This window comes from Salvelinus sp. IW2-2015, unplaced genomic scaffold (assembly GCF_002910315.2).
Source record: "Salvelinus sp. IW2-2015 unplaced genomic scaffold, ASM291031v2 Un_scaffold1511, whole genome shotgun sequence".
NCBI classification, from domain to species: Eukaryota; Metazoa; Chordata; class Actinopteri; order Salmoniformes; family Salmonidae; genus Salvelinus; species Salvelinus sp. IW2-2015.
Window position 1 is genome coordinate 151,424 of NW_019942955.1, and position 17,126 is coordinate 168,549.

Here is a 17,126-nt window from a genome sequence, read left to right on the forward strand (position 1 = left end):
CCCCCGCCCCCCCCTGTCGTCCCCCGCTCCCCCGCCGCCTGTCGTCCCCCGCTCCCCCGCGCCCTGTCGTCCCCCGCCTCCCGCCTGTCCTCCCCCACCTCCTGTCCTCCCACCAGTTGGTGTTGTTATAACGTTGTTCTTTACCTGATGCATAATTTGCTGATCAGTAACATTCTGTTGTATAGTATACAGGTAGTATAGTATACAGGTAGTATACAGGTAGTATAGTATACAGGTAGTATACAGGTGACTTAATGTTTTTCTACCTTTTTTACGTTTGAGTAATTTAGCAGATGCTCTTATCCAGAGCGACTTGCAGTAGTGAGTGCACACATTTTCATACTTTTCCCCCATACTTGTGCACCGTGGGAAACAAACCCACAACCCTGGCGTCCTTAGGATCAATTTCAAAAGACAAAACAATACAGATTTATGTTTTTTGGGGTGGGCGGGGGTTTGTCTGTTGCCAGTCACTGACAGTCACTCAAGTAGCTCGTGTCAGCAAACATTTTTTAGATTGGAAAGTTAGTCGAGCGGGCCAGCTATCTAAACTTAGATATATTGTCAAATGACTGACCGTGGGCCCCCGTTCATTTTGTTAGTCACTCTCACTCAGATATCACATGAAAAACATTTCTCTCAGCCCATGGCAAAATGTGTAGAATTGCAGGATTTTCAAAATTGAGCTTTGGACCCCAAAAGGCTAGTGTGTGGGTATGGATGTGGGTACACAGACCCGTGACCCTCTGCAGCCCGCCCCATTGATGAGTTCAGATCAAAATTGCCCATACCTGCGCTACCAGCTGTCTCTCTCTCTCTCTCTCTCTCTCTCTTCCCCTCTCTTTCTTGCTCTCACCCTCTCTATATCTCTTTTTGCATCTCTCTCTGTCTATTTAAACATCTCTGCCTGTCCATCTGTTTTCTCCAGCTACATCAACCAGAGGAATCGGAGTTGGAACATTGTTGAGTCTGAGAAAGCCCTAGTGGTAAGTATCCGTACTACAGATGTAGTATCTTAATTTGATCACTGTTACGCAGCAGGAAATTCAAATMAGCCTTGTGATTCACTGAACTTGCAGTTCTCTTTCTGTCATTAGATCTCACACCTGAACTACTGTAGCCGATCAAAACAAATGTCCCGTTAAAAAAACGAAAACAAAGTGATAATTTATTTTTGTCTTTTTTAAAATACTATTTCTGTCAGGCTGAGGGACAGAATGCCAAGCTGCAGATGGACCCGTTTACTAGACGGCAATGCAAACCAACCATGGTGTCTAACGTAAGTCTCAGATCTTCTCTCTCCATTCAACTGGAAYGGCTTTATTGGGATGGGAAACATATGTTTACATTGCCAAAGCAAGTGAAATAGATTAAATAGATTATATATAACGAACAGGTAACATTACACTCACAAATGTTACAAAAGAATAGAGACATTTTCAAATGTTATATAATTGTCTTTGTACCGTTTTGTAACGATGTGCAAATAGTTAAAGTACAAAAGGGAAAATAAATAAACATAAATATGGGTTGTGTTTACAATGGTGTTTGTTCTTCACTGGTTGACCTTTTCTTGTGGCAARAGGTCACATCTTGCTGCTGTGATGGCACACTGTGGTATTTCACCCAGTAGATATGGGAGTTTATCAAAATCTGATTTGTTTTCAAATTCTTTGTGGATCTGTGTAATCTGAGTGAAAAATGTGTCTCTAATATGGTCATACATTGGGCAGGAGGTTAGGAAGTGCAGCTCAGTTTCCACCTCATTTTGTGGGCCGTGTGCACATAGCCTGTCTTCTCTTGAGAGCCAGGTCTGCCTACGGCGGCCTTTCTCAATAGCAAGGCTATGCTCACTGYGTCTGTGCATAGTCAAAGCTTTCTTTAAGTTTGGGTCAGTCACAGTGGTCAGGTATTCTGCCACTGTATACTCTCTGTTTAGGGCCAAATAGCATTCTAGTTTGCTCTGTTTTTGGTAAATTCTTTCCAATATGTCAAGTCATTATATTTTGGTTTTCTCATGATTTGGTTGGGTCTAATTGTGTTGCTGTCCTCGGGCTCTGTGGGGTCTGTTTGTGTTTGTGAACAGAGTCCCAGGACCAGCTTGCTTKGGGGACTCTTCTCCAGGTTAATTTCTCTGTAGTTGATGGCTTTGTTATGGAAGGTTTGGGAAATGCTTCCTTTTAGGTGGTTGTAGAATTTAGTGGGTATCAGCCTAATTTTGCGCTGCATGCATTATTTGGTGTTTTACGTTGTACGCAGAGGATATTTTTGCAGAATTCTGCATGCAGAGTCTCAACTTCCTGTTTGTCCCTTTTTGCGAATTCTTGGTTGGTGAGCGGACCCCAGACCTCACAACCATAAACTAAGCAAAAAAAGAAACGTCCCTTTTTCAGGACCCTGTCTTTTCAAAGATAATTAGTAAAAATCCAAATAACTTCACAGATCTTCATTGTAAAGGGTTTAAACACTGTTTCCCATGCTTGTTCAATGAACCATAAACAATTAATGAATATGCACCTGTGGAACGGTCGTTAAGACACTAACAGCTTACAGGCCGGTTAGGCAATTAACGGTCACAGTTATGAAAATTAGGACCTAAAGAGGCCTTTCTACTGACTCTGAAAAACACCAAAAGAAAGATGCCCAGGGTCCCCTGCTCATCTGCGTGAACTTGCCTTAGGCATGCTGCAAGGAGGCATGAGGACTGCAGAGTGGCAGGGCAATAAATTGCTATGTTCTGTACTGTGAGACGCCTAAGACAGCGCTACAGGGAGACAGGACGGACAGCTGATCGTCTCGCAGTGGCAGACCACGTGTAACAACACCTGCACAGGATCCGAACATACGAACATCACACCTGCGGGACAGGTACAGGATCGGCAACAACAACTGCCCGAGTTACACCAGGAACGCACAATCCTCCATCAGTGCTCAGACTGTCTGCAATAGCTGAAAGAGGCTGGACTGAAGGGCTTGTAGGCCTGTTGTAAGCAGGTTCCTCACCAGACACCACCGGCCAACCTCAGCAGTAAGGGCTACAAAGTGTATCTCTTCAGTCCCAGAGCCAGGGTGCAGGGTTTGAGTGACTGAGATAAAGTATCCTGGAGCAACTTTAAGGGTTTTTCTTACACGTATAAAATTCTGAAATAACCTTGTCTGTCTGCAGTATTGACATGGTTGTTTTGTGTTCCCACAGGCCAGAGACCCTTCAAGTCCATGCAGCTATCCTCCAACACCTCAACGAGAAGTACGGAGAAGGGTCGGCAAAGAGATGGACTTGGAGTTTGAGATGGGAAGGGAGCGGGCAGCTGCTCTGAAATTCATCGACCACTAAGAACACCATGCGACCTATCAAGGACCTCTTTAAAGTTCACGAACTGACGTCAAAAGATCGACCTACAGGTTACCCAATGCAGGCTGAGACGGACAGTTTTCTATATGCCTTTTATGTAAACATGGCACAAAGTGCTGGGTTTCGATCCATGCCTCAGGAGGGTAGTTCAATGTTGCAGTAACGATACCGTTTTGACATGCTCATTGTATGTCTCTCTCCAGGGTGAAGGTTTCCCCTGGGTCAGATCAGGGGTTTCCCCCTAGGTACAGATCAGGGGTTTCCCCCTAGGTACAGATCAGGGGTTTCCCCCTAGGTACAGATCAGGGGTTTCCCCTGGGTACAGATCAGGGGTTTCCCCTGGGTACAGATCAGGGGTTTCCCCTGGTTGAAGTGAGCTTCAAATACCTATTTTTAATCGTGGCCATCAAAAAAACTTCTTTTTTTTTAACATGCGATCAGATTTAGAATTGTTGCAGTTTTGACTTTTGGCTAGTTAATATTCAAGATAATTTTACTGGTTAATTACTGGAATAATTCATAGATTTGATTAATTTGGTTATCGTATCCAAATGATTCGAAGAGGGCACCATTTTAAGGGTTGGATATAGAGAAACCCTTGAATTAACTGTATCTGTAGTTATTAATGACTTAATTCTCTCACATTTTCTCTTTCAATGAATGAGATCATGTCAACATCGGCTTTCACAACACTGAAACTAACCAGGAATAGACATGAAGGCTACCAATTTGCATCGGATGTGGACAGTGCCGGGACAGTATTGATTATTGGTTTGTAAATTAGACCTGCAGTCTTAACATACTCAATAGGCTTGGGCGGTATAACTTATATACCTTATTCTGGGGTATTTGGAAAAAGTCACAGGTTTTTCAATAATGTCAAAACTATTTATTTGAAGTTTAACAAATTTGAATATTTGTAGCTGCTTTTTAAGTTAATACCTGCAGTCAACTTCAATACGTTAGGAGACAAAGCAGATTCTACATTTCAACTGTCACATTGTCACATTATGAATCTTACCGTAATTCCCCAGAACAGTTGAGCCAGTCACATTATGAATCTTACCGTAATTCCCCAGAACAGTTGAGCCAGTCACATTATGAATCTTACCGTAATTCCCCAGCCAGTCGCGTGTTTGTTTGTAAATAATACAGTGGGAGCTGTAATTAGTTTGTTAGTTTTCACTCGTTAGCTTTTAGCTAACAGCGTCTATGTGATTTTGCTATTAGTTTGTGCAAATTTTCTTCGAATTCTGGTAAGAGGCCAAATGGGATTTTCTTGGGATTTTAGCGCCCCCTTGTGTCCTATGTTGGTAATACTGTAAATCCCGGGATGAGAGAAGGATGGTAAAGATATGATAATCTGGATACCGCCCAAGCCTAATACTCAATGATTTCCACCACTTTACACACACCGCACCACTTTCAGAGGAAATTAAAAATGCAATAGGTAAATGACTTGTATGTCGGTGTTGCCTGCCCAGTTGGATTCCGTTTGTGTGGGAAAAGGTTTGTTGTCCAAGTCTCTATTGTCAGTAATGCTGAGGCCAGCAGACCCCGAAGTAGCTCACAGCCGAAGGAGCTAAACCCACTTATTTTTCTCTCAGTCCAGGAAAGTAAAGTCTTACACATTTACATTACATTTACATTTAAGTCATTTAGCAGACGCTCTTATCCAGAGCGACTTACACCTTCCCTGCAGTGAATTCTCTTCCTCTGATCCCGGGATGGATTGTGAACTCAGTCAGTTAGTCTTGAATGAGCAACCAGTTCGTTCCGCAGGATCATTTTTGTTCAAACTGGCGTGGCCACACCGCAAATTAACTTTATCTACCTGTCTGGTTAACAAGTCCTGTAATTACAGGGATACTCACTGAGGGCGGGGCTGATAAGGCAGGGTGTCACGGAACCACTCCGTTCATTCTGAGAATTCAGCACAGTTATGTCCATTTGAGATGAATGAGAGATTTCTTCATGAAGGGTCCACAGTATGTTTCTGCTGTACAGAACACAGTTCAGCAGTCCCTAGGATGATGAAATGCATAGCTTGTAGGTTCTAAACATGCCTTGAGTAAAATACAGATACTTCATGCTACAGCAAATACACATTATACCCCCTTTTTTGTTTTTTAAGACATTTTAAATATCACAGTATGCTTCCAGGTTATACCAACATGTCATGAGTCCTTTCAAAGTATTTCATACATTGTTCAGAAACGTGTTGAAATATCACTGCCGCAATTGGTGTTACTTTTCCTTCTTATTAAAGGAATATCATAACCCCCCCCCCCCCCCCCCTTCTTGGAATCCACATCGATGGTACCCGGAAGTCTAGTTGGTAGTCCGGGTAACACATTAAGATCGTAAAGATGATCTGCTGATCTGCAGGAAGTGTCTGTTCTTTGTCTCTCTGGCACTCAGTTGTGAAAGGGAGATTGGTGTTTTGTAAGCTACACCCCCCCCTTTTTCTTTTCACCCCATTGTTGCGTGCCGGCGAGCATTTGTTCCTTTGTCATTCATAGCTTTAGGAAGCGCTGTCAATAACCGGACACTTATCTGGCCTGGATGTGGTACGTAGGGGGAAATCTGTTCTCCACGTTTCGTAACTGAAGGGGCATTTTTGTCAACAACAAAATGCATCTTTGCCTGGAGGGTGTGTGCCTCTCGTGGGCTCTCGTTACAAAATTGGGCACTGATTGGGCTTATAAAAGCACGTTTCCACTATAGCAGCAATCAACAGAGCTGTTTGACCTGCTAGGCAGCAGCTCTCACACGGTCTGCCAGAAGTCTCTGTCGTCCTCATGCCACAGCCCGTGTCTCCTCCGTGATTTACCAGCCTGCCTGTAGCAGCACGAACAACAAGCTGTTTTGACCTGTATTTTGTATGCTGTGCGCATGTAATAAATAGATGCTTAACGATATACACGTGCGCCAATTAATTCCAATAAATTATGCTAAATAACTATAGACCGATAAGCATGACTGGTCAAATGTATTTACATCAATTCATAGGCTAAAAAGATTTTATTTCGCCAAAAAAATAAAAAAATCTTGATAATTGGCAATTTTATTTTCTGGCTTTTTTTATTGGCCAAACGCCGGTTATTACCAGCTAATGGATCAGCTTCCCCTCCACGAGTCCTAACCTTAACCATTTGTGAGGGAAATGCTAATCTCACTCAAGGTCGGCGTCTAGGGGCACCTACACCGATAACAACAGATGTGTCAGACTAATGTTGTTCCTCCGGTGTGTTTCAGAAGCCAAGTCTCTGTCAGTGAGCGCCAACACCCTGGCAGTGAAGGACGGCGCTCCACGTAGGTCTCTCAACCTGGAGGACTACAAGAAGAGGAGGGGCTTGATCTAAAGAACTACAGGAAGAAGAGGGCTTCAACTAATGATCAAATGGCCTAAAACCTCAGTCAGTCAGAACCACCTGCATGTTGGTTGGCCATTCGACCCAGGGCACCAGTGTGTGTGTTTGAGTGATGTGTGTGTGTGTTTGAGGGATGTGTGCGAGAGAGCTGTGTGTGTGTGTGTGTGTGTGTGAGAGAGATGTGTGTGTTTAAGGGAAGAGAGAGAGAGAGTGAGTGAGTGTGAGAGATGTGACCGTATCCTTGAGTGTGTTTGAGAGAGGTGTGTGTGTGTGTGTGAGAGAGGCTGTCCACCTTAAACCGATAGGAAATATTAATTAAGAGAAGACAACTTTCTTTTTTTCTCTCTCAAAGGTTCTCTCTTAGAAGACAATTGTCCACCTTTTACTTTCTTCTCATTATTATGTGGTAAAAATCGTACTTGGAATTGTGTTATTTTTCTTTTGTAATTTCTAAGTTTTTATAAATAGATCTAACGTTGGTTCTCCGTCATACGGATCTGAAGTTCACTCTTTTGGTGTCCAGTTCTTTTGCAAGGACATAGTGGTTGTGGCTTCTTACCGTGACATGATTTGAGGTTATTGGGACTGTCAACATTTATTGGGGTACAATCTTGATTTTTTRCCCCCCTGTCATCAGACACGGACTGTATTTTCTTCATACATGATTTAGGTTTTCCCCTGACCTAAGAGGGCAGTACCACCTGTCACGTTCTCCAGCTGACCCGTCCTCTTTCTCTCAGACAGCAGGGCTGGCTCGTTATCTGCCTGGCTACTGGACAGCACTTTGTAAAGTCTACACACAAAAAAATGAATTTACATGGATCACAGAGAGAATTGTTTATTTTCTTTTTAATATCTTATTTTTTTTGGTACCCTTGTCTCTCTTTTCCAGAGCAGATTCTAAGTGTTATCGATTGTGTCCTTTAGTCAGTTCCTGTATTGATGTGGCATGCCATGTAAATAATACCAATTTGCAGTGCGGCAGAATAAAGAGAGGCACTGTTTCGTAACATCTGTGTTCTCTTTGTGTTTTGTCTTCCTCTCCCCATTACCAGTGGTTGAGATACCTTTTGGGTGTAGGAACTATCCCCATGAGGGATTTTTAATCTATGGTAATTTTTTACAGATATCCATCCCATTATTCACAAAACGTTCTGTCTGTAAAGTTTTTATTTTTTTATTTTGTGCATGTTGTAGGAACTCCCAAATTACTGCAGTCACAAGCCATCCACGCTTCAGTCCCCTCCTGAATTTGGGTGCACGAATACACAACATTTTACGATGTCACATGTTTTCTGGAAACTAAACCAGAGGTACTCATGCACAGATGGGGACATCACTAGTTACCACAGTCACAAAGTCATAACCCTATTTATACAATTTATCATCTTAAAACCACACTGCTAATCTTAAATTAACACCAAAAAGCTCATTTTTATTTTCCTACATTTTTACGATATAGTCATTTTGACTTTGTGCCTGTGCTATCTAATGGAAACCCACAGATGGAGAAGATGGCTACAAATCATTTCAAGAAAACAGTTTGAAGCACACAGTCTTTCACAATGTAACATATTGCACACCGAGGAATAAATCTTTTTTTTTTTCATTTTCGTGCCTTATCAAACATTTCTTTGAAATCACGGGTAGAGTGAGGCTCCAGTAGCTAACCAGGGATGCTGTTTTAAAACATAAATGTATTTAACTAGGCAAGTCAAGAACAAATTCTTATTTACAATGACGGCCTACCCCGGCAAAACCCGGACAACGCTGGGGCAATTGTGCACCGCCCTATGGGACTCCCAACCACGGCCGGATGTGATAGCCTGGATTTGAACCAGGGACTGTAGTGATGCCTCTTGCACTGAGATGCAGTACCTTAGACTGCTGCGCCACTCGGGGAGCCCTATTTGTTTAGCAAATCTTAAATTGTGAAAGGAAGATGTGTTTACAGTCATGACAGACAATTGTTTTTATTAAAGGGGCAGTGAAGTCAAATTAAATTCGATTTTTTTTTATACTTCCACACAATTGAAAGTTTGAAATGACACACAAAATTGTGAAAATTATGATAATGCCCTTATTGTGTAAAAAATGTTTTGAAGGGAAAAAAATCTGGAATTTCAGCCTGTTTGGGTTGGGATGTAGTTTTTACCCGCCGCATAACGTCACACAGCGATCTGATTGTAACTGACCAATGATCGTTCAATTTATACTTGAATAATATCATCCTACACTGCTGCTGGCCCCACCCAGTCACAATGACATTTAATTTCTCATTGTTGGAAGCGTTCACTGCAGAGTTAGGCTACCAAAGACTAAAACATTTCTGGAGTTACTTCCTACTTCCTATGTGCAGTAGTTGGCTGCAAGGCAGTAAATGTTTCTTTTGAACTGTCTTCCATCGGGAACAATCGCTTCATCTGATTTGGCTTCGATTTTTTATATATATATAATCCAGTGCCATATAAATTCAGAACCTTTGCATAGGCTACACAGTACACTTTGCATCAGACTGCATTTCAAATCAGGCTGAGGTCTGTATATGGTCAATGTACGGTCTGTGTACGTTTCGTTATTTTGATTTCCGAGTCAAAATGGAGATATCGTTTTTGAATTTGGAAAAAACGAAAATTGGAAATCAACTTCTCATTTATTGTGTCAAAATTGGACATGGAATAACAGAAAACAAATAATATAATGTGTTGACGACAAAATGTGGAAAAAGTCAAGAGGTGTGAACACTTTATGAAGGCGCTGTATCTAACTGCTCAATCTAGTATTAAAAGTCGATATGTATCTTAATACAAGTGTAGTAGACTTTCAGTAGAGGTAGGATCACGACTGCCATCTAGTGGCTTAAAAAGTGTACAACACGGATATTCTGTACATACACTACAATTCAGCCATATTTGAGAKCCAGGATTAGCGCCATGCTTTTTTAAATGTATTTTTTGGCACTTTGCTTTTACCTGTATTTCCAGCATGATGTTTGCTGCAGGTAGAACATTGTTGGAAATGTTATTTAATTGACACAAGCTGTCTCCAATCAATCAGTGTTTGGTGGGGGATCGCCTAAACCAGTGGAGGCGTAGCTCAAGCAAATATTAATCACACGTAGCATATTATTTGGCAGCGAATTCTGTTTGTAGATCAGTGATTCTACACCTCACTTTGTTCAATCTGATCGTCTCCAACAGACTCAGAATTTGTATGTGAAAATGGGGTCAGTTGCGGGCAGTTAAAAGGGAGGGTCAATGAAACCAACCATGGAAGTACATTTAACTGCCAAAAAMAAATGAAACACTTCAGTAAATTATGGATACACTGTAGATGCTTCCACACAAGTGTGGTTTTTATAGTTAATTAAACAATTAACATCCCATCATGTTTAGGGTCACGCAGTGGTGATTTTAGCAAGGAAATCTTGGTGGGGCAAAACAAATACAATGTGGGATGCATGCCAGCAAAGCCACAACACGACACTAAACAATACATGAATTGCACTATAACAGTGACAAATGCTGCCTATGCACTGTTAAGCCTACATAAAGCTGTCCCAACAGCAGAGTCCCTACAAGCAGAGTCCCAACAGCAGAGTCCCTACAGCCAGAGTCCCTACAGCAGAGTCCCTACAGGCAGAGTCCCAACAGCAAGTCCCTACAGCAGAGTCCCTACAGCAGAGTCCCAGCAGCAGAAGTCCCAGCAGCAGAGTCCCAACAAGCAGAGTCCCAACAGCAGAGTCCCTACAGCAGAGTCCCTACAGCCAGAGTCCTACAGCAGAGTCCCTTACAGCAGAGTCCCCACAGCAGAGTCCCCCACCAGGCAGAGTCCCAACAGCAGAGTCCCTACAGCAGAGTCCCAACAGCAGAGTCCCTACAGCAGAGTCCCACAGCAGAGTCCCAACAGCAGAGGTCCCAACAGCAGCAGTCCCTACAGCAGAGTCCCAACAGCAGATCCAACAGCACGAGTCCTACAGCAGAGTCCCAAACAGCAAAGCTTCACTGCATGCGTCCAACAGCAGAAGTTCCCACAGCATCACAGCAGAGTCCCACAGCAAGCAGTCCCTAAGCGACGACAAGAGAACTACCCCCGCTACATGCTTCACAGAGTTCCCTCAACAGAGTCCTACGAGCATCCCAACAGCAGCAGTCCCAACAGCACAGCCAGCGGCCTCACTACCTCTTCACCCATCAGCAATCACTACTCTTACACTGCTACACCTGGCTATCAGCTGAGCCTTGTCTGGCAGTGAAACAGTTCATTCAGCCTCATTTACTGCTTTTTAAAAGAACATAGCTGATATGGCTTGACTTGCTTAACAAAATGTGGTTTCTACTGACAATTGAGATGTCAAACTATGACATAAAGGGATGACAAGCGGATTAGGGCAATCCGTAATCGATTAAGACTTAATGAGCGAGCTAGAAGGTCCCTGGCCAATACTAAATACATGCTCTTCAACCGATCGCTGCCGCACCGCCCCGCCGACTAGCCATTAACTACTCTGGGCGGTTCTGATTTAGAATATGTGGACATTACAAATACTAGGTGTCTGGTTAGACTGTAAACTCTCCTTCCAGACTCACATTAAGCATCTCCAATCCAAAATAAATCTAGAATCGGCTTCCTATTTCGCAACAAAGCCTCCTTCATTCAATTGCTGCTAAACATACCCTCATAAAACTGACTATCCTACTGATCCTTGACTTCGGCGATGTCATTTACAAAATAGCCTCCAACACTCTACTCAGCAATTGGATGTAGTCTATCACAGTGCCATCGTTTTGTCACCAAAGCCCCATTATACTACCCACCACTGCGACCTGTATGCTCTCGTTGCTGTCCTCGCATTATAATTCGTCGCCAAAACCACTGGCTCCAGGTCATCTATAAGTCTTTGCTAGGTAAAGCACCGCTATCTCAGCTCACTGGTCACCATAGAGTCACCCACCCGTAGCACGAGGCTCCAGCAGGTATATTTCACTGGTCACCCCAAAGCCAATTCCCTTTGGCCACCTTTCCTTCAGTTTTCTGCTGCCAATGACTGAAACGAATTGCAAAAATCACTGAAGCTTAGATATATCTCCCTCTCTAACTTTAAGCATCAGCTGTCATGAGCAGCTTACCGATCATATGCACCTGTACACAGCTCATCTGTAAATAGCCACCCACTACCTCATCCCCATATTGTTATTTATTTTTGCTCTTTTTGCGTATCTTCACCACCAGATCTCTAACTGCACATCATCATCTGCACATCTATCACCTCCAGTGTTAATGCTAATTGTAATTATTTTGTCACTATGGCCTATTTTATTGCCTTACCTCCCTAATCGTCTACATTTGCACACACTGTAAATAGATTTATTCTATTGTGTTATTGACTGTACGTTTGTTTATTCCATGTGTAACTCTGTGTTGTTGTTTTTGTCGCACTGCTTTGCTTTATCTGGCCAGATCACAGTTGTAAATGTGAACTTGTTCTCAACTGCCTACCTGGTTAAATAAAGGTGAAATAAAAAAATATCATAACTATTGTTCAGCACTTTTGAAATTACAGTGACAGAATTCAGAGCATGGCCATTCTTACAGTGTTCTTCCTGCTACCACGCAAGTGCAGACCGTTCTCTGTATTCAAGTGCAGATACAAAACACCACAAGGTGAGTCCAAAAATGTATTGTATGCTGCTGGATAGATTATGTAATATGCCAAGGAGATATGTATACTGTAGCTAAGAAAGTAATACTAAGTGTATGTTGTGTGGTAAACTGTTAATAGCACATGTGCCTCACCCTAATAATTTGGTCTATTTACCCCTCCRAATTTCACCTACTGTTCTGATTTGGTGGTACACATGTAGCATTTAACTTCCTTTTGAGAAATGTAATCTATGAATATTGTAAGAGCTTTCAATGTCTGTTAATATGCCCCCTTTGTGGTGCGGCGGTCCTTTGTGGCACAAATTTTGTCATCAAACTTTGTCATCAAAGTCTGGCATTCTCTGGATTTATGCTGCTTTCAAGACAACTGGGAACTCTGAAAACATAAAGGTTGAATCATGACGACGTCAGTGATCTTCAGGTCGGAGCTCTAGAAAGAGGCCCGAGTTCCAGATTTTTCAATTCCGAGTTGGATCAAAGTTCAACATTTATTTTCCCAGTTGTAGCTCGTTTTTCCCCCGAGTTCCCAGTTGTCTTGAACTCACTAAAGTCAGAACAGTTGTTTTGAGCACGGCACAAATCACGCTTCATTGACAGCATGGCTAATGCTGAATGTTTATCATTTTAAACTAGGTAAAGAGACCCTTAATCTTAGCCTTGGGACCACACAGTCACTCCACTGAATAGCAGGCTGATGATAATGCAGTTAGCCACTGATTCCAAACCACTCATTGTTGAATTTGCGATTTCCAACTTGTTGTGTCATGTTTATGTCCAACGGCCGATGAGCACCGATAAGTTTTATCTATAATTTCTCTTCATTTATTTCTCTTCATATGACAAGGATTAAAAATTATTTTCACAGGAGATTGTCGACTTGATTCATGATGATGACTGCTAGCTAAGATTTTGAAAGTATGATGTTAACCATGATCAGTCCAATCAAAGCTACTGTAGATATAACGTGATTTGACGTCATTTTATTTGTGACCAATGACTTTGAGCCTTCTTGGATGGGCACTTCTAATGTAATGCTATGGCAGCACCCAAGGGGCTTGAATTTTCTAGCTCTACCCTTAGACTTGGCGGTGACGTAGTGTCCCCATGAGTGACAGAACACTGAGCCAATCACAGCCCAACACTTGCCCCACCACCACAGAAAGCACTGAGCTAGGCTGAAACGCCTGCATTTTGGAGCTGCCTTACTCAAGTAAACAAAAAAGAGACCATGTTTGTACGAGGCTTTATTAACTCAATGATATATATTTTTTTACATTGTTTGCAAACTGATATGTGACACATATTAATGCCAAAATGACACGCAAAACAGGCAAACAAAAAATATAAATATCATTTTTTTGCAAAAAAATTGGGTCTTAAAGAGCCCCACCTGCTATGAATGACCGGTTGCCACTGGGAATAGATCATGCTAAACGAGGTTGGAATGTTCTTACAGAAATTCAACAAAATACAATAATTTGTTAATTTGACAAAAATCTGTTGAAATCTATATTAGGTAGCCACTTGTTGTTCTCCTATTGAAATAACTAGCTAGACAGCTTCTTAACCCTGTTGCCATAAAACGAACGTTATAAGCAGCCAGCTAGCTTCATCTGGCTAGAATGGTTTGACCGGACCGTGTTATGTGTTGTGAAGGTAGCTACAATAGTGGAATTTGCCTGTCGCCTTCAGAATAAAAGTCCCTATTCGAAAGTGATACAGAAGGTTACAATTGGTGGAATCATGCCATATTTAGACGAGATAATGTTAAACAAGGTTAGAGTGTTGGAATGTGGAGCAATGAAATGGGGGTATCAGTCTACTCGGTAACAGAACACAACTGGTGAAGAGTTTAATAATTACTAGCGTCATAGTTATTAGCGTCATAGCCCTTATTTACAAGCATTTCGCTACACCCTCATTAACATATGCTAAATATGTGTATGTGACCAATACAATTTTATTTGATTATTGTAGGACTTTGAATGTGGGAAATCATCACCCCAATCTGCCTATTGTGCATGTTGACATTCACATTGCACTGTACAGCTGTACTTACCCAAGGATTGGGGATCAATTAAATGGGGTAACAGTCTACTCCAGGGGCCTCCAACCTTGTTCCTGGAGAGCTACCATCCTGTAGGTTTTCGCTCCAACCCCAGTTGTAACTAACCTGGTTCAGCTTATCAAACAGCTAATTATTAGAATCAGGTATGCTAGATAAGGGTTTGAGTGAAAACCTACAGGATGGTAACTCTCCAGGAAGAGGGTTGGAGAGCCCTGGTCTACTCAGTACCCAAGTGCTTTTTTCCCCCAACGTCCTCCTCAGAGTTCTCAGACTCCAAAACATCCAAGTTGTATTGTATTTCCTCTGGAACAGTGTTCAATACACATAGTAGGTTGACAGGTACAATAAATGTGGCTCAATTCACAGTGGTTTCAGAGTCCCGCAATAAGCTAATACTTACTCAAATGGATTTGGACCTAGACTTGGCATTCCGGTACCGCTTGCCGTGCGGTAGCAGAGAGAACAGTCTATGACTAGGGTAGCTGGAGTCTTTGACAATTTTCAGGGCCTTCCTCTGACACCACCTGGTATAGAGGTCCTGGATGGCAGGAAGTTTGGCCCCAGTGATGTACTGGACCGTTCGCACTACCCTCTGTAGTGCCTTGCGGTCGGAGGCCGAGCAGTTGCCATACCAGGCAGTGATGCAACCAGTCAGGATCCTCTCGATGGTGCAGCTGTAGAACCTTTTGAGGATCTAAGGACCTATGCCAAATCTTTTCAGTCTCCTGAGGATGAATAGGTTTTGTCGTGCCCTCTTCACGACTGTCTTGGTGTGCTTGGACCATGTTAGTTTGTTGGTGATGTGGACACCAATGAACTTGAAGCTCTTAACCTGCTCCACTGCAGCCCACTGAGAATGGGGGCGTGCTCAGTCCTCTTTTTCCTGTAGTCCACACTCATCTCCTTTGTCTTGATCACGTTGAGGGAGAGGTTGTTGWCCTGGCACCACACGGTCAGGTCTCTGACCTCCTCCCTATAGGCTGTCTCGTCGTTGTCGTTGATCAGGCCTACCACTGTTGTGTCATCAGCAAATTGAATGATGGTGTTGGACTCGTGCCTGGCCGTGCAGTCATGAGTGAACAGGGAGTACAGGAGGGGACTGAGCACGCACCCCTGAGGGGCCCCTGTATTGAGAATCAGTGTGGCGGATGTGTTGTTGCCTACCCTTACCACCTGGGGGCGGCCCGTCAGGAAGACCAGGATCCATTTGCAGAGGGAGGTGTTTAGTCCCAGGGACCTGAGCTTATTGATGAGCTTTGAGGGCACTATGGTGTTGAACGCTGCGCAGTAGTCAATGAATAGCATTCTCACATAGGTGTTCCTTTTGTCCACGTGGGAAAGGGCAGTGTGGAGTGCAATGGAGATTGCATCATCTGTGGATCTGTTGGGGCGATATGCAAACTGGAGTGGGTCTAGGGTTTCTGGGATGATGGTGTTGATGTGAGCCTTGACCAGCCTTTCAAAGCACTTCATGGCTACAGACGTGAGTACTACGGGTCGGTAGTCTTTTAGGCAGGTTACCTTAGTGTTCTTGGGCACAGGGACTATGGTGGTCTGCTTAAAACATGTTGGTATTACAGACTTGGGACAGGGAGAGGTTAAAAATGTCAGTGAAGACACTTGCCAGTTGGTCAGTGCATGCTCGCAGTGCACGTCCTGGTAATCCGTCTGGCCCTTCGGCCTTGTGAATGTTGACCTGCTTCAAGGTCTTACTCACATCGGCTGCGGAGAGTGTGATCACACAGTCTTCTGGAACAGCTGGTACTCTCATGCATGTTTCAGTGTTATTTGCCTCAAAGCGAGCATAGAAGTAGTTTAGCTCATCTGGTAGGCTTGTGTCACTGGGCAGCTCTCGGCTGTGCTTCCCTTTGCAGTCTGTATTGGTTTGCAAGCCCTGCCACATCCAACGAGCGTCAGAGCCGGTGTAGTACGATTTGATCTTAGTCCTGTATTGACGCTTTGCCTGTTTTGATGGTTCGTCGGAGGGCATAGCGGGTTAGAGTCCCGCTCCTTGAAAGCGGCAGCTCTAGCCTTTAGCTCAGTGCAGATGCTGCTTGTAATCCATGGCTTCTGGTTGGGGTATGTACGTACAGTCACTGTGGGGACGACGTCATCAATGCACTTATTGATGAAGCCAATGACTGATGTGGAGTACTCCTCAATGCCATCGGAGGAATACCCTGAACATATTCCAGTCTGTGCTAGCAAAACAGTCCTGTAGCGTAGCATCTGCTTCCTCTGACCACTTTTTTATTGATCTAGTCACTGGTGCTTCCTGCTTTCATTTTTGCTTGTAAGCAGGAATCAGGAGGATAGAATTYTGGTCAGATTTGCCAAATGGAGGGCGAGGGAGAGCTTTGTARSCGTCTCTGTGTGTGGAYTAAAGGTYGTCCAGAGTTCTTTTTCCTCTGGTTGCACATTTAACATGCTGAMAYAAATTTGGTAAAACMGATTTAAGTTTCCRTGCATTAAAGTCCCTGGCTACTAGGAGCYCCGCCTCTTAAGTTTCCCTGCTTATGGCGGAATACAGCTCATTCAATGCTGTCTTAGTGCCAGCCTCTGACTGTGGTGGTATGTAAACAGCTACAAAGAATACAGATGAAAACTCTCTCGGTAGGTAATGTGGTCTACAGCTTATCATGAGATACTCTACCTCAGGTAGGTAGGT

The 17,126-nt window shown here is 43.2% G+C and overlaps 1 protein-coding gene across 1 annotated transcript in view; it reads left to right on the forward strand.

Annotated features, from left to right (window-relative positions):
- Positions 1 to 7,736, forward strand: part of LOC112071083 (RNA polymerase-associated protein RTF1 homolog) — a 26,756-nt gene extending 19,020 nt beyond the window's left edge. The window contains exons 14-17 of the mRNA XM_070439240.1: positions 900 to 986; positions 1,205 to 1,279; positions 3,197 to 3,331; positions 6,526 to 7,736. Coding sequence (XP_070295341.1) covers positions 900 to 986; positions 1,205 to 1,279; positions 3,197 to 3,331; positions 6,526 to 6,717 — 489 coding nt within the window. The 3' untranslated portion in view covers positions 6,718 to 7,736. The remainder of the gene's footprint in view (positions 1 to 899; positions 987 to 1,204; positions 1,280 to 3,196; positions 3,332 to 6,525) is intronic.
- Positions 7,737 to 17,126: the final 9,390 nt, after the last annotated feature.